Here is a 23,271-nt window from a genome sequence, read left to right on the forward strand (position 1 = left end):
CATAATCGAAATCGTTGTTGTTGTGACCTGGAATTGATGTTGTGGAACATTGCTGCAATGTTTAGGACAGCAGATGAGTGAAATGAGCACATTGGGACAGAATGCAAGCTTTATATACATAATTATCTCGCCGAAACAATATCATAGCAGACGTCTCATATGAGTTATTTCGTTACGTCTACGCAAACCTCTCAATAAAGATGCGGCTAAAGATGATTTCTTGAATAAAAGTGTGATTTTTATTGTAAATAACCAACTGATAAGTATTTTAATCGGTCAATTTGAATTCGAACTCGAAAAACAAACCAAATTATTGTGCTCTAATAGGAATGGCGTATGTATTTCAGCTCAGTATCATTCCAACTGCAAAACGTTGAGGACACAGATGCCCGGCACACAACGAATGTGCACTACTACGGATGCTGCGTACGATGGTGCCTTTTATTCAGCAGCATTCACCGTAATGGTTTTTCCCTTCGGATCATCGAAGCGGTCCATCGTACGGATATCCATCATCCAGGTAATACCGTACGAGCCGATGATGATGAAAATCAGAATCAAAAATAGCCCGGACAGGATACCACCGCTGGTAAAACCAACGCAGTACCATGCGTCACCGAACCTGTTGCTTGCCATCGCCTCACCATCTGCAGACCAGAACGGTTGCACTTGCACTTCATCGAAGACAATTTTCTTCTGCAAATCGTACGAATAGTACTCCCAAGAGTTGCAGGCATACGAGAAGTGCTGGTTCACGTGCACTCGATGGCGAAGATAATATTCCTGATTGTCGAACCACACACCCGTGACCTCCCATGAGCCTTGGGTCAGCAGGAAGAACAGATCCACCTGTGCTCCCGCCCCAGTTAGCCGAATTTGCATGGAATCGGTGGTAGCGTTTTCAACCTTGGCAGCACGATCCAGCTTGGCGGAGGTAAGCTCCTCAGCATCGGCCTGACCGAACCGGAATGCTTCGTACACCATCAGGAATCCATCGGTCGACAGCACCTCCCGTACGGGTTCTGGTTCCTGTTCGGCTTGACGCGTCTTTCGCACCAAACTGGAGTAACTGAAGGACGGCGTTTTGGCGGTGTAGATGGCTACAATGTTGGGATGAGCGTTGCGTAGACGCGTGTACAGCGCATCGATGATGGCATCATGTGATGCAAAATCTCCACCTGACAGGTTCACCACCACAATACCACCCGCCTGCGGTACAACCCGTTCGCTGAGCGTTCCATCGGCCAGCAGCTGTACGCTCTGGGCGTTCGAACCTTCCAGCACGCTCAACGGTTCCTCGACGCTCGGAAGATACGATTTGCGTTCGAGCTTTTGCAGATTCTTGAAGCAAGTTTGTGTCTTCAGCTTGCACTGGCTGAGATCTTCCGCCGACAGTCGGTCTTCCGCAAACACGACCGTGAACGTGTTTTCATCGATCTGGGCTTCTACCAGGGCTGCAAATTCCGAGCTCGAGTAGCGGCTCAGTGCCGGAACATACGTAACACTTTAGGGAGAAAGAGGGCACAGTTCAACAATCGGATCGGGGTAATGCTTTATGTCTCACAGCCTTGGATACTTACGAGGGTTTGCCCCAGACGAAAACTGGAACGTTGGAGGAAGCACGAGCAGTGCCGAAAACGGCAAATGCTAGGAGCAACGCCACTGAAACTCCCAACTTGGCCATCTTATCCGTACAACACGACGGCTGATTTAGGTGGGCGGATAAAGCTAGGAATGATCACGGAATGAAATTATCTGCAAGGAATCTGGCTATCACCTGACTGTTTACGAAAAGTGATCTCGTGACACATGGAATGTTAAGCAGTGTGTAGACGGTGTATTGAATGATTTTCAGAGCATCCTGTAATTTGTGAAGCAACGGTAAAGGAAAGGATTTTTAGTGGTTAAAAATTTAAATTCCAAGGAACGGTTCTTTTTGCCATTCAGAAATATCAAATATGGTGAAATAAATTGTTAACAAATCATTCATAAATGAATAAAAATTAAAACAACCTGTTGATATTACAGTGGCCGTGTAGACGCAACTTATTTGGCGTCAAATACGGTTTCCGAAATTTCTAATTTCGAAACGAAATATTTCATTGAATTATTTCACATGTAAACAGTTGTAAATGTTTTTTGTGTAAACTGAAAAGAAAAAATGTATAAAAGAAACATAAATGTTAACTGCTTTTATTTACATAAAAAAATAATAAAAATCATTTTAATGAAATATTTCAATCGTACCAATCATATATATCTTCAGTTTTTTCATATGAAATGTAACAATATTCTTGAATATTTGTCACATAGTTGAATGATTTATTCTGATAAATATCATGATAAAGTTATCATAAATATCATTCTCCAAAGAGTCAATAATCATAGTTATTGTGTAGTTGTAGCAGGTGATAGCGGCGCCGGTCTTCAAACGGCAGGAACGGGGTTCAAATCCAATTCGGACCGTCCCCCCGTTGTGAGGACTGATTATCCAACTACGCGGTATCGGTAGTCTAGTAAGCCATTCGATGGCCGGCGTGACTTTACAGGCCGTTAAGCCAAGAAGAAGAAGAAGTAGTAGTTGCGTCCTGCAACAAGCGTTGCGTCCTGCAGCGCTGTCTTTCTTTCGATCACTTTTAACAACAGCTTCTTTTAACGAACCACACAATATACTTTTATTTTATCACATTTATTCAAATAAGATTATAATCTTTTTGTATGTTTGTATGTTTGTATGATTATTCATCTATATTGATTCAAAAGGCAAAACGTAACATCAAATATATGAACATAAGTACTAACTTGAAATAAAACAGCAAACAAAAGTAAAGAAAATGAATAAACGTAAATCTTCGTAATGAAGGTCAAACCCCAAAGAATCCCAAACAGGACACATGGTCAAAACCGACTGGTTGTGAGAGAGAATTTTGAATTGTGTATCACAATCGCGGATTAATGTCGAAAGAGGTTGAATCAAATTGAATCAAATACTCACAAACAGAAAAAGAAAAACAAAGAAAAACCTTAAACAGTGCTTTATCTGGGACAAACTGATGTATTTGTAAAAGCATTAAGATATTCATATCCAAGATAGTGAAAGAATTTACAGAAATCTCTTAGTTAAAGCTATTATCAGTGTACGACACGTGATCAACCCCCTTAACTCCGATGGATTGAAGTCTATTATATCCATATCGCTTTTACCAACACAACGGTAATGTATAGCTCGCGGGACCTTCGCCAGCTTGTTAGAGAATCATTAAATGTCCCGCTGTAACTTGACCCATGCTTTGGACATTCATAATCATTTAGATTCAGATTGGCTTTTCGTCGCAGATTTCATAAAGATAATCACGTTTCTGTGTTGGAATCAGAACAGGCAAAACACACCAGAAGCAGAAAGCAAAACACAAGCAGAAGAAACACTCAAAATCTCCCCAATTATTTCCATTCAAGACTAAAGTGAAACATGCTGCAGCTCTGACTGGTTTGGGCCATGGCAGGCGGCAGTTTTGATTGTAATTCATTGACTGTCGAGAGGTTGGATGGGAAGGACGTATATTAATAATCCTAATGGGCTTTTAAGCAACTCAAGATAGTATGAGTTTACCTTATTAACAGATCATTTGAGGTTTGCTCAACAGCGGCATAATGGATGTGGTTAAACGCCAGATGCTAGGCAATGCCTTGCAGCGTTGAAGGTAAGTGTCCGTCAAAAACAAAACACAAAACACAAGAAAAAGTGAAGATAATCCAAGGGCTCCGTTTTGGGTTTGAAAAATTGCACTCTGCTTTAGTTCCACCTGCAAGGGAAGGTAAAATAAATAGGAACGGAATAAATAAAAGGTCACAAAGTGAGGTACGACGTGATTAGATATTTTAGCAGTGAAGACATTGTATCATATCAGAACATGATTGTGCAGTGAGTTGGAAGTTTGCTTTTCATATGCACGATAATAAATTGCTTTTGAAAAGTCCACAATAACAAGCGAAAATTCATGTAGGATCGATTGAAGAGAAATAAAGTCTCGAGTTTGGGTAAATTAGTATTAGCAGATCAGGATCTTGTGAAGTTGTAGGGCCAAAAACGAAGTAGTGCTCTTTTTAAGTCTTATTTTTAACATAATATTTTTAAAGCTGATAAATCTTTCCAAATATTAGTTAAAACTACAAAAGATCGACTTCACAAGCGCCATATTCTCTTCTTGTGTTATTGAATTTCAAGTATTCAATTAGCCATTCTCTTATTATAATTCCAACGTCCACTAATTGGCTTCGCCATCCTGAAAGTATCTGCAACGGAACAGTTTGTCAAAATTTCGACGGTTAAGGATTCATATTCACCGTCCCATGCAAGACCACCATTCCCTTACCCCTTTCGTCCATTACATACGGACGACATTTTACATGCCATTTTGCGTGGGAACAGAGTCGTATGAATGGAAAACCCATCCGAGACAAGACCGAGATTCAAGCACTTAGTTCCGTGCACGAAACCGTGCACCCAATCCTTAAAGCAGCTTATTGCATACCGTTCGGCTGGAAATGAAAGTTTAAATAAGCCAATCGGATGCTCCTTCACTGGAAGAATGACACTTTTCGGTGCTTTCTGCTCTTTCTTCCTCCGATGTTCGATGTTTTGTTGTGTGTTGCTTCGATTTTCATTGCCAGCTCTTGCACTCGCTAACCTGGTTTGGGAGTTTCTTCCAATTGTTGGCTTTTAAATTGAATTTTACAGTTTCTTTCCCTTTGGTTGGGCTGCTGGATCGGTTGCCGGACGGAGGAAATGCACAGGATGATACACCATAGATGGGGAAGTAAAGAAATGGGTTTAAAGTTTTCCTTCCGTCGATGTGCATGCTAGGAGAACCAGCGCATTGCTGAATTTAGACACCCCAAAAGGATATCAATATTGTATAAAGCTCTGATTTTTTATTTTTTTTTGCACCAATTGATTCAATACTTCCTTAACCACATCACACACACACAGCACGTCGGCGGTTTGGATCTTAACTACGGAAGAACTAAAATTCACAATGCCCATCATTCAAAGGGACAAGATCGAATGGATAGGAAAGGATAGGCAAATCCTTGCATGATTATTCCATCTTTTTTTAGCTCCCAAGTTTTAAAATGAAAACTGACGTCAAACAACCAAAGAAAATCTCATAAAACACAGGCTGAAACGACAAAGCAACGCTGGTTGCTGTCCATGCTCAGAAACAAACCTCGCAAACTGCACTCTGTGCCATGCTCAACCGATACTTGCCGACTCCGGATAACTCGGGTCAGCCTGATGCGACTGATGAGCATAATAATAAATCTAATATAGCGCTTGTTAGCTGTGACGGTTCAATTTAGTTATCTTATCAGCGTTCAATTATTGGCCGATGATATGTCAGTGAAAAACGGAACTGCACACGGAGCGGAGTGCAGATTTCACTTGAAAACAACGTTCCAAAGGAGATTCGCAGTAGTGGGCAGGACGGCAGGTGTGGTAGGTGCTAGAACACTAGGAGACATGCAGATATCTATCAGTTTACGGTTAGATAGCTCATTTAATCGAATTACCGCGTCCTACTTCCGGCGTGACAGGGTGCGCTTATCTCATTCATTCCATCACTCCCGGTGGGGAACTGGGTGGCGCAGAAGGTGGCATGTTAGTTTGGAAACTTCTTATGGTGAGTTCGGATCGAGAACATCATTAGCTGGTTAGAATCAACTGTAGGCTGGTAGGCATAGGTTTTGTTTGAATTTAGTTAGAGATTGAGTTTGTACTTTTTTATTATTGCCAGCAATGGTCACTATTTTATAATATTGTGGTAAAAAGCCCCATGATGAAAACTGCATTGACAAAAAATCAACGTAATTCTCTTTAAAATTCTTAGAAGGACACGTTAAATTTGTCGATACTTAGGGTTTTGTCTATTAATGACCAGGTTGTTCGATCGAATCTTGACCTTGACGAATCTTCCTCTTCTATTCTGCTATGTTGTCTGATTTGTTGTTTGTCTGCTATCATCTTTGTGGTTCGTCTACTTCTGTCAGTGGAGTAATAAATACAAAACGAATCAGTCCACAATAAGAACACCAATTTCAACCTCTCGATTTTTTTTACAATAGGACACGTTGGGAATTACTGGATATAAATATTCTAGCGTATTACATACTTCCAAGCTCAATGCAGGCAATAAGACTCTGAGGATTGCTGGAGCAGGTGGTAAGATAATTGTATAAGGACCAGGTAATATTTCCCAATACCGTTCGGGCATAGAAAAATATTTTTATTTAAACCTAAATTGGATCTTAGGCCAGTACGCTCAACTTCTAACCTGTTCAATTCTCTGAACGTCTAAACTGTAACTTGATGTCTAAACTGAAACTGTTCTTTCCCTTCCTTAATCGGTTCCTTTTTATTTGTATGAACTTTCCGAGGGCGCCACGTTTTGAGAACGAACGTCACGGCACGCCGCGTGCGTTGGTGTCTGATTGCTGCATCGTCCGGTGCGCGATGCAGTTCCCACGGTGCTGCAGGTTCTGGCATGTCTGCGCGTGGCCGTTGTCGTCTTTCGTCTGCCCATGGCCAATTCGCTCACAAATGTTGCTGATGTCTTCTGAATAGTGTTGCGTTCTTTGCTGATGTCGTCCGGATGGTGTTGTGTTCTAACTGTCCCTTCAGAAGCACTCCTTTTTATGTGTTTTAATAGCAATGAAAAATATAATTGAAATTCATTTAAGAATTCATTGTAACGAAATGTTCTCCAACAACTGAGCTGACAATATTAGACTTATAACGTTTAAGCGTCTAGAATGATCGAAAGGGTGGTCTCTCCTCAGCAGTAGCAGCATGGGAAAAAATAGTCAACCTACGGCTTATGGCCCCGGAGGTTCATCTCAGAAGTGACATCTAAGACATCTCATCGTTTTGGAGAAGTCAAGTTCTTCACAATTCTCTTGTTGTCAGGATACGGCTTTTTCCAACGTTACCTTGAGTGGACTTTTCCAGAAGCCATACTGTCCCGGATGCCCAGATCTTAGAGAGACAACTGAGCATGTCTAGAAACTTCACCACATTTCGAATGATAATTTGTATATAAAACTGATTCCTTGTTCTGCTGACCATCCATCAGTGTAAAATCAGAGTCTCTGGTGAATTGGCAAAGGGTTTCTGTTTCAGTACCAAATGATGCTCACAAACTATTTTTTGTTTTATGTTTTGTTTGAAACAGATGCTTTAAACAGCTTTGGAAATACCAAAAGAAAATAATGAAGGAATTGGTTTAAAAGTGATAAATGAGATATAAAATTAGGCCACTTCTATTTTAACAACCTGCATCTTTCACCAACCAGTTCCGACTGATAAATCCATTTCAAACACCACATTGCACGACTGCTTAATGCAATCTTGCCCAACCTTTAGCGCAATGTTTGCTAAGAAGCTTACGATAGTCTATTGAATTTCTATCACACATGCTTGCTCTGATGATGATCTTCGAACTCGGTTCGATCACAGACCCACACACATACAAACACACACACCGATATAAAACTGTGTGAAAAGTGTGGAAAATTAGAAACCGCAAACCACCAGTCTAACCCATAATCCTTTTTCATACCGGACCGTTCAACCGATTGGGAGGGAAATTTATTCATCAGCCTTTTGCACGAAACCCTTCGACCGAACGCTACGCTCCTGTAAGGTTTTCTTTAGGGAAAGAGAGAGAGATAGAGCTAGTAATAATAATACGGTGGCCACAAGCTGATGCATAAATTCATCATTTTGTCACACGCTAAGGAAGAATCGAAGCACACCAGGATTACATGGTTGGATGGTTGGAGCAGGCTTCCTCAATTGTGGTGAAGGTTAGCTCGTATCAGACACCCGATAGTAAAGGTTTTACTCGTGTCGTGTCTTACCGATTGCCACCAATTGCCGGCTTGGGATGAAGAAGGATAGACTAGGATATTCTTGAGCGCTGTCATCACGGCGATGTGAGAAAGGGGCACATCCTTGCTTCGATCGTGACCATTAATAGTGGATGTGATCGTTGTGGGTCGCGGATAAAGAAGATAAACACTGTTTTCGGGAAAAGGTTTACCAAGGGCTTCCAGCGTTTTAATCCCCGACATATTCGTGTGACCTAGGATATCATTAATAATAATTAGCTATCTTATGACTTTCTACAGACTCAGCTCTGTCTCGTAACGGTTTGTGGTCATAACAACATGTAAGAAATGTGTAAAAGTCGTTTATTTTATTGTATTTAAGTGTGACGGCTCTCCGCACCGGTAAAAGTAGTTAATAATAAAAATATTTTATTGAAAAAATATTGAGAACAATCTAGGTATAACTAAAGTAAAAGGTTGTCCACACCTCTGCACTCATTTTATAATGCAATTAACAAACACAACTCCAACACGACCTCTTAATTACACCAAACGCAATGAACGGCCAGCTTATTTCAAGCTGCATCGATATAATCTTCATAATGAAGTGGGCTTGTGATAATGATAATGAGTTAAAATATTACCGCCGTCCTTTAATGTAAAATTTTTCCACATTATCCTTATTTTCGTGGTGTGTACGCCTTCAGTTACTTTCAGTTACGCAGGAGCAACTATTCCTTATTTAATTTTACTCTTCTTAGAATTCAATAATAATTTAATTTAATGTATCATAAAACACTTTACGTACTTGACAGCAATTATTTTAGAATAAATTTGCTAATTCATCGCCTCAGTTTTTTTACCATTCTAGTAACTTTATAACATCATTTAATTGTTTAAAATCTCTATTTATCTGTCCAACATTCATAAAGGTAAAGGATTCTCAGTTTTTGCAGCAAATCTGCAAACCTATTTCACCTATTTTTATTCAATGTGCAGGATATTCAGTGCTCCTTACGAAGATGCTGTGAACGACGTGTTTTTAGAGCATATTTGCACAAGGAATGAAGCACATGGGACTTTTGCCAAACTAGCCACAGATGGATGTTGGCAGCGTATCATTAGAGGTTGAAAATATAATATCCACCTTTATTCGTCATGCAGTATCTCTGCAAACCAAAGTAAGATTCTCGCTTATATTGAAATAGTCACACAGTTGGCCAGAAGCATGTTATTTTACTTTTTTGTTGGTGATTGTAGTACAACAGTTATCCGTTTCTTCGGCAAGTGCCATTGCCATGGCTGTCGAGAGCTCATACTAAACGCTTATTTCTTTCGAAGTTTTTATTTGTTATACAAGTTGCTTTTATGTTGCTTTCCTTTAAAATAAATTACATGACCCTGTAACGAGTATATTGAATAAATGAGTTGACCATTTTGACCAATAAAAGCAATAACTAGCCCACATTTAGGATATCGTCACATTCGTCATCATATCCATCGTGGTTTGGTCGTTAGATTTAATTTCGTCATGAATTAAGCAACTAATGCCAGCCAGAATGGGCCACCATGGGACATTGCGAGACTAAACATTGGAAGCAACTTCCTATCGGAAAAACGCTACATGCAAAAAGTGGGCAAAAGACCGGGAAAGAATTGCAGTGGACAACGAACGTGTCCTGGTAGTGCTTCCGGTGATTATCCTGCTCCAATGACGATGACCGTCGAGCGGGCTGGGTAGTGAAGAAATTGAGGAGGGTGAAGCCGTTTTTGTGTCCTCCGTGTTCTCGAGCGTGTTCCCAGACCTGTTCCGCACTGACTGATGCACAGGGATTGAGTTTCTTGTGCAAAAACTGGTCTATTTACTTTTGGATACGATTATTTAAATTATACCGAGAGCCCGATAGCCCGAAACGTCAGCCCCGGGGAGGGTGCTTTGTGTTTGACTTAATTCGATTTAGTTTTTTTTCCCTCACCTCCTTTCGCTTCGTTTTTGTCCTATCCTGTCTTCATCCTGCAATCGGTGTTCGGTGCATTTTTGGAAAAGCAATTTGGCAGCTTTTGTAGTAGCCGGAAAGCATTTGTGCATGATATCTGTGTGCTTTAGGAGAAAAGTCTCGCTTTCGCCCATTGTGTACGGTGCTGGCTCTAATTAGTGACCTCATGTGGATCAAAACTCGACGGATGACGAATCGGGAACGATATTTTACGGCTAATGCGGAGCTGCTTGGTGATGGTTTGTTTGAACTTGGATTGTTTTAGTGGAAATTTTCACAACATCAGAGCTAACAGTATTTAGCACACGTCAACTGATGTGCAACGTTTAAATTGAAAGCGATCATTCTGTTGATGGAATGCAATGGAAAGACACTGCAATGCAAAAAAGAAAAGTGTCAAAATACGGGCTCTGGGAATATTTGTTATGTAGAATATGTAATCATTAGCTGTTTGAATGTAGTATTACATTTTTGACACAACATCTATCAAACATATCGAATTTCGATGTTTTCGAAATTATCACATACGAATGACTACTCTACTTCCAAACATGAAAGTTCATCACGCTGAACTTGTTTACCAGCTTGGACTTCAGAAGCTAAACCGAATATGGGATTACTTAGGAGTGCTGCGTCATGAACTGTTTTAACCGCATGACACAATTAATACATAGCAAAGTCAACGTCAAACGGTGTTGTTGGCTTTAATGTTCTCAAGTTTATGCCCAATTGTTGGGGTTTATGAGAACTTTAAGTTTGGAATGCTTGGCGGATGGTATGCGTGGTAAGTGACACCCAATTTTGGACTCAAATTTCAAGAGTAGTCATATTGTACAACAAAATAGGTATGGCTGCTAGCAAGACACCATTCGGTTCCCATAAGTTGCATTAGAAGACCAGCAAGCTAACTGATAAATGAGTAGAAATCGACCCGCGGGTGAACAACTGGTTAGCAGCACTGGCCATTTTTGCCGTCCTATATCAATACTCTTTTTAAATAGCAATATCACGCAAAGGAAGTATTTGCAACAGAAACAATATTAGTGCTGCTCGAAACCGAAATCAAAATGGTAGTTATAAAAGCAAAAGTACGCTAGAGACCTCATCGCTCTGGAGGCTACTTCATCACAAAAAGTCGTTGTCTGGATCAAAAAACCTGGATATTTGTGCTTGTCGTGCACGAAACCCTGCTACAAAGAGCTCTGGTAATCGATGAAGCCTCGAAGATCTTGAGTTGAATAGTGCTCATCTTAGACCATTAGAGGTCATAGTAGAGGCCATTGTGTTCAACGAGTGCTTGTACTCAATCTCACTAGCGTCCTCTAATTTTAATTCTTGTAGATCCTAGCGCATAACGTTTTAATAGATGATATTTCGAACAACGATTGCAACAAGGGAACAGAATAAATTCTTTTAAAGGCTTAACTATTTCTCAAAACCAATGTACGTAATCAAAACCACTGCACACGTGCAGTCGTAGGTTGAATACGGTTTCTGAACGACTACACTTCATCCCGTCTCTTTCCAATCGAATACACTATAAATCGGCTGCTAATTTGACTCAATCATTTGAGGTATTAAAAACATTTTCGTAAATAAGCGCTCCTCTGTATTCATGCGATTAGATGGATTCTCACGCACACACAAACTGGAAACGTACCCCGATTTAGTATGACACATTTGTACATCGAACCCTTACCTTAGTCCTCGCTCATAACTATTCCAATTTACTGCCAATTTCGAAATACCCATCAGGCTACCAGTACAATCGAAAGGTGCGAACAAACGGCACAAACAAACGTTTACATCGTTGACAAAAGGCAGGATTTATCGCATACCACCTGTCGTCGTTACCGGACGTTGCGTGCGTTGGCTTGAGGGCAAGAAAAGGAAGTCCAACATTCCCACACAGGTACACACATACACTCATATCCAATGGGTCCTGAATGGTTCCATCCCTTCATCTTTCACTATCTCTAAATTGCGACAGTTAATCCGACAGATTCGTGGTTCATTCTGGTTCGGAAATTGATTGGTTGCTCACGAAAGCAATCTAGTTTAATTGTGACTGTGGCAAACCGTCGCGGAATGTCAGTGGCTTCCTGTCCAGGGACGTGGTTCGAAGTGGTGTTGGTTGGTGTGGTGAAACAAAAGGAAAGTCACACACACACACACACACACACACACACACACGCTCACAACACATTGCAACGAAACGCCATGCCGTTTCCAATTCATCATCGCGAATGTGCATACCATTAGCCGGGACGATCGTTATCGCAGTGTTCGGCAAAATCTCGTATGGGAATAGAATCCGTGTGAATGGACGGATGCTGGAGGAAACTGGAATGAGCTCATTTAGTGGATTTTTTGTCCACCTCGAGAACCGATCAAAGGGCGTGTAATTAGGAAACGGGGAAATTATTTCCCGCTTGTAATAATTGCGGTAAATATATGAAACCTTACCCAAGGGATGCACTCTCAAACATGATTGCAAGATATTAATTACAAATTGGTAAATTATATTGATTTATTACCGTGACTCTGTGGTCAAAGAGTGAAGAGACCGTCCCTATGAAGAGCATTAGGCATCATATCATAAATAATTTCGATGACAGTTTCGTTGACGCCCTCGGGTGTTTGAAGCAACCCCAAAAACGGGAAAATGAAGTATAAAATCGTCCCGCTCCATCCGGGCCCCGAAGCCTTACTTTCCAAGACAAATAGCTCAATGGTATTAATTTTGATGTCACGTCCTGGGGATGAGCCTCGGCACGCGGCTCGTTTCTACAGGTAGGACAGAGTTAATATTTTTTTCTTTCTATTCCTTGGCATTGCAATGAAGCGTCACTTGGTTGTGCCTAAACTTTTTCCACGAAACACTGTTTGATATGCATGATGGGTCATATCTTTTTAATCATATCCGCACAGGGGTTTTGTGTGTATTTTTTTACGTCTGTTCTTTCCGTGACCATTGCTACAAAAGGTTAGTTCTTTCGGCCATGTACCCACTTTTGGGGAATGACAAATTATGCACATTTTTTTGTTCATTTTCGGCGACAGTACCTTTAGCTGCTGGAGCCGGGATGTCCAGCACTGTACCGGTGAAAATTCGAGTCTATGTAAACGAGTTTTCCAGCTACGCTACGTAACGATTTCCCTGGTGGTGGTTCGTGAAAATTCATTTGACGGTGTCAGAAGGAAAACACGTTCTTTGAATTTCTTTTTCGGTTTAACCATTTCTCTATGAATCAGTCTTTTATAAATGAATGCGAATGAGGACAATGTTAGATATAATACTTTTAAAAAAATATATTAGAATCCATTTAGAATGCAACTCCAGTTTTCTAGAAGCTACTATCTGAAACATTTCAATAGCTTTATGAGAAATTAGCGAGGAACGTAATTCGGAGAATAAGTCAGCAAATGTTTAGAAACGAAGTCGTTCGAAAATATAAGATACATCAATAAGTAGATTAATGTAATTTCCCAAAGGTGTTCTAATCAAATCAACCCACACGCAACCCATCTTTCCGGTGTATTGAAAAACTCGACATGGACAAGAACAAATCAGGATTCGGTATAAATAAATCAGGTAGAAAGTGAACATTTCATTATGAGCACATTATGTACTGACCTCAGCAGCGTTCAACGTCTTTTTAGAGATTGATCAAACTTCATCCGAAACCTGCCGTGGCATTTTGCTGGGTTGGCCTGATTTTCTTTCATCATCATAAGAACAACCGCCCGTCGATGCTTGCTGGCGGTTAGAAGATTTCCTTGCGTTACCCTGTTCTCAGCAATAAGGCGGGTAGATGGGCTGCAGCACTGATACCGGGAAAACACGGAAACCTCGACGATACAAGTCCCAGCAGCATCAGTGTCCGGGTCCGGGATGCTCAAAGATACCATATACACCCGACGAGATGGATGAGTCCATTCCGAGTGACCAGATGACGGTGTGGTTGTGCATCGAAATGAGTGTAAAGAAGAACGAAAGAAAGAAACAGTCCATGGCAAGCGGGATAGACAAAAGTTCGTCCCAATCTATGCAGGTGCAGGTGTAGGGACGGGTGAGCAGCGGGAGGGGTAACAGGGAAAATGTAATTTATAATTCATAAAATGTATTCCCACATCCAATTAATATCGAAACAGGCATGATAGTAAGTTCGATCATTCATTTTTCTCTTTCCCGGCGAATAGATTAGCGTCGAGGTGGTTGCCTTCTGCACACAGGGCAATGTGTGGGCATTAAGAGTGAAAATGCTTGCTGCTGAAGGTAGATTAGTTAAGTTAGTTTTGGGAAAGTGAGCAATACGTCTCGGGGCAATAACATTTCGATATAGCTTAAAGTGATGTAGCGTTAAGGGTGAAAATGGAGAGAGCAAGGAATATGAATGAGTGCTTTGGTGGTATGGAATAATAGACGAAATGAAAATTTGAAGTCAACATTTGAAGGAAACCTTCTTGTTTTTCGTATTGATAGAGTGATCATAAAATCGAGATATTTATCGATGATTATGCGTATATTAATTGCACGATTATTGATTAAAGTCTTCAATACTTCAAGATGTCTTTCTTTAAGTTTGTTGTACTTGTGACCCTTTGACCTTGTTAGTTGCCCGCAGCATTAAATTTGTTTTACCCGTATCAAGACAGTCATATCGCTACATATTTCAGTATCTGTCTTATGTTGTTTTTGAACACCTAATTTTTATTCAACTTTGCCTAATTATGGACTGCAATTCTTGATACTTGAAGATCTTCTGGAAACCATAAGGCGAGAAACGGTGCCAGTCGTTTGTTTTGGTTTATTTTGGAGACACTTTGATTCTTTCCGCAAACATTTTTTTTTTACTGGTATTTTTTATTTAAAGCAAAGTTGTTTACCTGTCTCCCTCCCCCAGGTATTTCCGCAAGGGCTTTCCCTATGGGGGGTTGTTCCCACGCTGCGTGATTTTTCACCAACAAACTAATTAAACTAACTAAATATAACTAATTAAAAACCAAGTATAATTGCGACACCACTAGTTGTCTTTCGATGCATACATCGCTTCTGTTATCTTCGTCCTTCACTGACGCCTGCACGCTTAGCGTCCCGAAGTGATGTCCTCTAACGGCGAGGCTTCTTCCGCTGGGGTAAGCGACCGCCTCCTCTCGTTGTTAGCTTGAGAAAACTCGCGGACTCTGTGAGCCAGCTTCATTTGGCACCACTTCAGGTCTGTTGCTTCAGCCCATATGGGTGAGGCGTAGCGAATGACCGATTCCGCCACTCCTGCCAGCAGACGCCGTTTAGCCACCTGGGAGCCACTGTGATTCCTCATCACCGAGGTAACCACTGAAACCACACGTGTGGTTTCCACGAAAGATGTTCGTGGATACGTACTCCCAGGTAGCGTATGGATCATTTGGTGAGGCACTCCACCTCTCCGACACGTATCGGAACCTCTAACAAACCCTGACGCGGGCTCGACACCAATACCGCCTCGGTCTTTAGCGGAGCAAGTTGAAGATGGCGCCCTCGTCCTCGCACTCTGCGAGTATCGCCAAATCATCAGCAAAACCGACAATACTGGGAGCTGGACCTGCAACACGCCGTCATACATGACGTTCCATTGCGTTGGGCCAAGAATTGACCCCTGTGGAACGCCTGCAGTCACCCGACGTGTCATCGGCCCATCGCCGGTGTCGTACACGAGCTCCCTGTCGGTGAAGTAGTCCTGGAGGGCTCGTTGAAGCTGCATCGGAACACCCTTCTCCTGAAGGGCCACAGGGTGGTGTTAAAGTCGTTTTGGGCGTCCAAGGCCACCACAAAAAGACAACGTTTGTCCTGCCGAACGACATGGCGCGTCTCCCCGCATCCACCACCAGCTGGATCGCCCGGACCGTGGATCTGCCCTTTCTGAAACCAAACTGGTTCTCTGCCAGTTGAGGCGATTCCGGTTTCTCGAGATGCTCATTAAGGCGATCGAGCACCAGCCGCTCGAACACCTTGCCCGGGTTATCGATGAGACACACCGGGCGACAGGACGAAGGATCCTCCGGCGGCTTTCCTTCCAAGATTGCGGCCGTTTACTGGCCGTCTCGAGGCACCGCTGGTACACCGCTAAGAAGGTCTCTGGATGCTTCCGGATGGCCACCGTCGACGCAGCGTTCGGCAGTCCCGCTCGCGCGCTGTCCTGCTGCCCTGGAACCGACGAAAGATTTGCCGGAACCACTGTCCCGTCTCATCGTCGGCCAGGGCCTGTAGCATTTCCCGGAACTGCCTTTCCTTGCTCTCTTTAATTGCTGTTCGCTAGACGACTTGAGCTTTACGATGTTCCTCCGATTCCAAGGACTTCTCCAACTCGTCCGAGGCCGTGCTCTGCCGAGCTCTCACCAGTCGGCAATTCTCGCACAATTCCTCAATGGCTGAAGTCCACCAATACACGTGTGTGCTCGTGTGGCCTTGCGAAGGATAGATACGCGACATAATCGCATTGCATGCCACCGACAACACCCCCTCCAGGCTATCAGCGTCTGTCACTCGTTTTGCGAAACGTGTCCCATCAAGTGCCAGTCCAAAACGCCGAGGTCTGAACTGACGGGTCCGCCACCTCGTCCCGGCCTCACGTACCGACGTTAGTTTCTGTCGTCTTCTCCCTCCTGCCGAACGCCGCTGGACCTCTCCCACCGCATACCGCAGAAAACCGTGATCGCTGTACGAGTACCTCTGCATAACTCGCCATCCTCGATCTGGATCTTCCGCCAAGTCGGGTCGGCTGATGGAACGGCTAGCAAACGCTACGCCCACCCTGCTTGGTCGAGCCACTCCGGTTTCGTGGAAGGAAGGTTGGCTCGTTTCCTCGGTCTAGGACGTTCAAGCCGATGCTCAGCACGGTCTCTAGAAACGCCTCACCCTTCGGATTCACACGCTCGCTTCCCCACGCACTGTGCCAAGCCACCACGATCCCAGGGTGTTTGACACCTCTCACCAACTGTATGGGATATCGCTGGCCGCTGGTGACTATAGCGACCTTCAACACCTCATCGGTCACCCAATTGCCGTTGTTTGCAGGCACCGCGTATAGCTCTGATATCAGCAGCAAATTTACTCTCTCCTCCCGCATGTACTGTAGCGCTAAGTCCTGCGCACTCCTGCATTTTCCGAGATTATTTTGAAGAACTTCCATTAGCTCCGAACATGCGAAGGCACACAAAAGGCACTTCAGCTCGCCTGTACAGTTCGCTGCTTCGTGGCCTTCCGCACCGCACCGGATGCAGGCCTTGGATCGATCCACCCCATGGCAATCTTTAGCAAAGTTTCCCCGCTCAAGACAATTAAAGCATCGCTTTGTATTCTGCGGAGTCTTTGGTGCCTCAAACACCATGTAAGAGGTGTAGTTTTCCCACTAAGTGCTCGGCCTCTGTCCGTGGGAGCTTAACATGGGCGCGCTTCGTTCCATCACGCCGCTTCCACAGGCTAATGGAGGCTATCGAGGATGACTTCTCGAGAACCATGAGAATCGCCATTCGTAACAACTCCTCATTAGCCAGCGGATCGATGTTTGTCACTTTCCGCAAACTTGCGGCGCTTCAAATTCTGCATGTTGGTGTTAGTGTAAATTCTATATGTATCAATCAATATACATATATATGTATCTAATCAAAACATATCTCGACCATCACAGGATCTAATGACGAGTAGAAGCGACTAGAGGGTGATTATATATCGATCCATTATTACTTTTAACACTACATGAATATATTTATTTCCATATTTATAAGAGAAGGATATGTTGCATGGCAAATAGTTGAACCTTCAAATGTTTTTGAAAGATGAATTCTTGGTTTTTGTAATAACTTTTACTCACAGTTTGTAATTTGGTGTTCCGTTCCGAAGTTTTTTTTTTTTTTGCTTATTTCAGACAAGAGTCCTATGGTGGAGGATGAGACTATGAAACCTTTAAAGGCTTTAAAACTTATGTGATTTTAGGCACCAAAATCTCATCAACGACAAGGTCTCTTGGACAACGAGTTTCTTAAATGTCAACCCCTCTTGAGATCCCTTGGATGAGATTCATCCATTCATAGTACTTGGAGTTAAGTTGGACGATCAAGTCTTTTGATAGAAAATAATGTTCCATGGAAGGTGAGGATCTTCACACGACAAGTCTCCTAGGTTGACTTGGTCCCAAAAGTCCGTTGAGGATTTTTTGGATGAACAGCTCTCTTGGTAGCTGAAAATGTAAGCTGAAAAGGGTGAAAGCCTCATCCCTGCACAGTTAAAGTTAAAATTAGTTTTCATCGGTTCAACAAATCTTTTAGGAAGTTTTATATACTACCAATTGGTGGTGATCGATTGAAGAAGCGACTATACCTCATTTTCAGTTTTTTCTTGTACATAGTGATTATTTCACAATAAACTATAAGCTATATTTTCGAAGTGTATTGTAACTGAAATGTATTAGTCAGTAAATGAACTATCTTGTTTACTTACTTATTGATGAAGTATTAATAATTGTTTATTTTAAACGATAATAAAGTTATGTTGCACAACAAATTAAATATTTTAGAAGGTGTAACTTCACAGGTAATAACGGATCATTAAACTAATATTACTCGAACATACCCGTTGCTTTGCTTAGATTTACACTTATGAGACACTACACTGCAGATCGAATTAGACCATGTACGTGCCTCGAAATAGATGCATTAGCGACTAGCCATTCTACAAATAGCAACGTCCGCCATCCGGTCAGCCCGAGCATATTAATTTCACTCGTGAGCCAACCTGTCGGGAAGCGATTACCTAAGTAAGCTTCACACAGACACACATCGTCCGGGCTCGCCGCTTCGGTTTGACACTTTGAACTTGCCATTTCGCGTTGGCACGTGCAGGAAAAGCACCAAAAGCCCGTCATATATTTCATATTTGATTAAAATGTTTGCATTCCAATCGGCTCTCGACATCTATAATTTAGCAAACCGGTCACATTACCCATTCCCGTTCTCCACCAAGCCAACGCAATGAAGTCAACACACCGACCGACTCTCTGTGTAAGCATTTGCTACGACCTTGATAATTGCAGCACATTCGAACGTGCAGCAAGGAACGCTACACAGCACGGAAAGGGCGTTGCAAAAATGTGAGGCCCGAGTGAGAACACACGGGCCCGCAACGGGCAGACGGGCTCATTCATCCATTTTCCTTATCGGAGGTAATGTAGCATGAGCCTTCCGGCGTTGGTGAATTATGGAGGAACTGATTTCTGCATCGCATCGCGTAATTAGCTTGCCGCTGCAAATTCGCGTGTCCGGCCAACAAGGGGTGAAAGGGCGCCGTGCAGCGAGGGGTTTTCGCACGCCGGATGTAAATTCAGGGCCCCCGGATGGTGTAATTTTGATCACCACGCTCTGCCGGACGGTTTGGGAAACAGGAAAAATGGGAAGTTTGGAAAATGTGTGTGTAGTGGCACTTTTGCTTTAGTGTAGCAGCATTTTCTGAAGATTGCTCGTGTAGCTGGAACGGTAGGATTCCTTTGAAATGGAAATAAGCATACTTCAGCTAATTGTTTTTATTACGTTGTTTTCGCCAACGGATGCCATTTTTTTTTTTGAGTTTGCATAATAAGCGCGATATTAATTTAATTGATAACATTTGTTACGAGCTATGCATTTATTGAATTAAGTAAAATTTTGCATTTGCTTTTACTTTTACAATAAGAAAACTTTACAAACCATCAATTTATCTATCGCAATTGTCTATTTTGGTTTTATCGCGTAGCTGTTTTGTATTGACAATGACCTGAACCAAATAAAGGCAGATAACTGCTGTGGGTTAATTTTATTCCGCCGAAGTGCACTCTTCCACTTCCATTCCAGAGTTCAAGTGCCGAACCGGGAAAACGAGTGCTCAGTGGAATCTGTTAAAAAAAATTCGGTTACATTTTTGTGGTCATAGTTAGCGGACCATGTCAAGTACGTGTACTTGACAAACCGACCTGATTGAGGCGGTATCTTCTCAGGATAAATAAAAGCTCAAGTGCCGGAAATGGGCAGAACACAGAAGAGATAGAAAAGATGCAGTTCGTATTGGGATCTCTCCGGAAGGGGAATCCTGTTGTTCCAAATGACATATGAACCGAAAGAACTAGCGGATGGTAGTTTTTGTTCTCATTGTCCGGTATGCATTGAAAATTTGCAAAGACTCGTCGTCAGAAGTGTGCTGCCTTTGCAGTGTATTATTCTGAGTAAACATTTCACCGGCTTAACAACAGAGGGAGTTAAGTTCAAGTCCCACAAGGGTGATTTATTTTTGATGGCTAGTTATGTTGATAGTTGATTGAATTTACGGGTAGCAAAGAAAGGTGTTCAATCTAGGTAATGAAATAAAAAATGGTAGGCATTTGGTGTTCACAGTAACAAAGAGCAAAAAAAAAGTTCTATAAAGTTTTTAATAATGTTAGTTAGAGACCTCTAAACCAACAATGAGACCTCACCTCGATAAACTGAAGACTCTGGGCATGCTCTATTGTGTTATCCTGTATTCTCTATGTATCACTGTCTTTACTTCGAAACGGTCTTTTAAGAGTAGCTCTACCACGACAAATTAGCTCCGCCAACATAAGGTCTCTGTGCTTACAAAACAGCTCTGCCTTCAATTTCGAATTTCGCGCTAACTAGTTAATTCTGACCACGCTATTATTTAGTAAGCGTGGAGCTTCTAAGAGGCCTAAATCCTCAAAATTTAAACAGTATTTTCCAACTCAACTTTACTCTCTGTTCTTCTTCTTCTTGGCTTAACGACCTCTAAGGTCACGGCGGCCATCTAGTGGCTTACTAGACTTGCCCAAACCCATAGTTGGATAGTTAGTCCTCACTACGGGGGGACGGTACGGATGGGATTTGAACCCCGGTTCTGCCGTTTGAAGACCAGTGCCGCTGTCGCGTGTACCACCGGGCCGCCCGGACTCTCTGCTATGAACTCCGAATCAATCATTTTGAGATAAGAAGCAGGCTTATTATGTCGTCACCGAGACAACTCGTTTGTTTTTAAGTTCTGTAGTATGTCTCAATCAGAAACAGCTGCTGCTCTTCTCTTCTGAGAAGCAACAGCTGGAGAGGTTCAGGATGATTTGTACACGGCTGCAGCAGCGACAAATTCGTATCGAAAGAGCTACTATTGAAGTCACTAAGATCTATACCACTGTAGCGGCGAGTAATATCAGAGGCGAGTTAACCTAAGGGAGGAGGTGGCAGTCGCCAGGGGCCTTTTTGAAACGGGAGCGTTTAAAATTGAGCTAACGATGATTGTGAAGTTACGGCATTTAATCAACAAACTACGACAAATGACACGATAAACTGCGTATTCAAGTATGCTTCATGGGTCAAATGCTAAAGATAGTAAACATAACAGTATTTAAACTATGAAATTGCTTAATGATTTGGAATAAATTTGATAACGAACACGTTTAACAGCTGGTAATTTAAAGTAAACTTTACCCAATTGCGAAAACTTCCTAAAGGAAGGATTTTTAAAATGGAAGAAAGGACTGAACATATCGTTGTGTCGCTAATGTTGCCGAAAACATGCTGTGCAAAATTGTTCCTCACCTTCAACATCCGACGGGTGATGAAGTGTAAAGCGAAAAGCGACACACCGAAACATGATAACAAAATTAAACATTTGCTGCTTTGAATTTGTGTTTCTTAAGCATAGCAAAGAAGCAGAGGGCACAAGTTTTTCCAACATTTTAAGCTACTAAGAAGCAGCTGATATCCTTACGCATACGGGAAGCAAAGAAGCATCAGGCAAAGGTGTCTGTATGCCTAAGACCCGGCATTCGCAGCGCATTTGTTTTGCAATCTTTCTTCAGAACAAGAGCACAAACGAGCGCTTTAAATGCCATTTTAACACTGCTGCTACAGCGAATAATTGTCACTTCAAAGGCGTCCTCCTGCGTTCTCTCCCTTGTAGCCAACGTCGGTCCACTCGGGTTGTGGCTGGTTCCTGTTGTGTGTTACATGTCGTTAAGCTGCTTGAACATGTGCAGGATTCCAGACGAAAGCAGCAAAACAACAACTGTAAGTCTACCTTGGCCGTATTCGTAATGAAGTGGAAGACAAGAATTACACCAAAGATGCCTGTGTCTTCCTATGCTGTGCTGTGCGTCGTTATTGTCTAATGGTCCATTGGCCCACGGTAACGTATAGGCACCGGAAACCACCCACGGCAAGGGTGACTGTTTTTGCTTGCGAGAAAGCTTTTGCAAACACACGCACACACACACACATACACTTATATTTGGTTGTGTGAGAATTACAATGCGACTTCTCAAGAGCACTTCCGAGGGCAAAAAGCCGTAGCAACCATTTCACTCAACCCTACGCCAGACGATTATGCTGAGTGTCGAAGTAGCGAGTCACGACGTACACTCGCGGGGTGGGTACACCTTTTGGGAAACGGTAAGGGGAAAAGGAAGGGATGAAACACTTGGCGTTGGGGATAAAAACAAGTCCATTTATTACACCATGAGCTTAATTAAGTCTAATAAAATCTTTTGCATTGTTCCGTACCGGTTCCGTCGGGCCTCTGTCATAAAGGCAAATGTCGTGGCAAGTGTGTTTATGAGGCGAGAGTGAGTATGTGATTATTACCGTGATGTGAACGTCTCACGAATCGTGTTTTGAAGACTTTCCAAGTCTCGAAGCTAGCAGATTAGCGCATCAATGTTTCTATTGAAGTTTATGGAAAGTTACTGACAGATCTATCACTACACATTGTAACGAACTTTTTGTGGTAATTCGAAGTATTGTTTAAGCTTTGCAACTAGTGTACCGTAATAAGATTATCTTGTCCTTTGGAGTCTACAGATGTTATTTGACATAAAAACGTTTATGTAATATACAGTTTATAGTGACAATACGACAGAGAGCCCTCATAATCAAATATAAAATAATTACAGTGCATAGCATAAATGTAAGAATCAGAATTCATATTAGTAACCTGTTCTTGACTTTCTAAAGACTCTTGGCATTCCCACAGGTATAGTTTGCGTTTGGCACAGCTTGTCATCGAGAAATTTCGACAATGAAGTGTGGATTTGGATGCTTTTGTTTAAAGAACCACCGAATAACTGACACCACTGTCGAAATCACCATTTTTTAAGTAATTAAAACACTTGCAATATCTAATAACAGCGTTGTAACACTCCTTACATATTGTAAAATTTTCTAAATTTAAATGTTCCCCAAATTATGTTGTCGTAATATGTTATTCACCATACGAAGATGAAGCAATACAATTTGACCTGATTACCAAATAACAAATATGATCATATGTTATTGTTTCTATACATCAACTTTTCGGATGGTCAAATCAATGAAAATGCGATGGCTTTGGAAA

The 23,271-nt window shown here is 42.1% G+C and overlaps 2 protein-coding genes across 2 annotated transcripts in view; both read right to left on the reverse strand.

The window, feature by feature from the left end:
- LOC126559567 (uncharacterized) overlaps positions 1-23,271 on the reverse strand; it is a 284,423-nt gene that overhangs the window by 86,286 nt on the left and 174,866 nt on the right. The gene's annotated exons all lie outside the window — the stretch shown is intronic.
- LOC126558275 (V-type proton ATPase subunit S1) lies at positions 442-1,708 on the reverse strand. The gene is made up of 2 exons (XM_050214264.1): positions 1,581-1,708; positions 442-1,504 (listed from the first exon to the last, which is right to left on the reverse strand). The coding sequence occupies exons 1-2, from the start codon at positions 1,682-1,684 to the stop codon at positions 442-444; spliced, it is 1,167 nt and encodes a 388-aa protein (XP_050070221.1). The 5' UTR covers positions 1,685-1,708.

The sequence above is a fragment of the Anopheles maculipalpis genome, chromosome 2RL (genome assembly GCF_943734695.1).
Source record: "Anopheles maculipalpis chromosome 2RL, idAnoMacuDA_375_x, whole genome shotgun sequence".
Taxonomy (NCBI): domain Eukaryota; kingdom Metazoa; phylum Arthropoda; class Insecta; order Diptera; family Culicidae; genus Anopheles; species Anopheles maculipalpis.

Coding starts and splice junctions, on each gene's coding strand:
- LOC126558275 (XM_050214264.1), bottom strand. CDS start 1,684: ATGGCCAAGTTGGGAGTTTCAGTGGCGTTGCTCCTAGCATTTGCCGTT. Junction 1,505..1,580: donor TTCGTCTGGGGCAAACCCTC/GTAAGTATCCAA, acceptor TTCTCCCTAAAG/TGTTACGTATGTTCCGGCAC.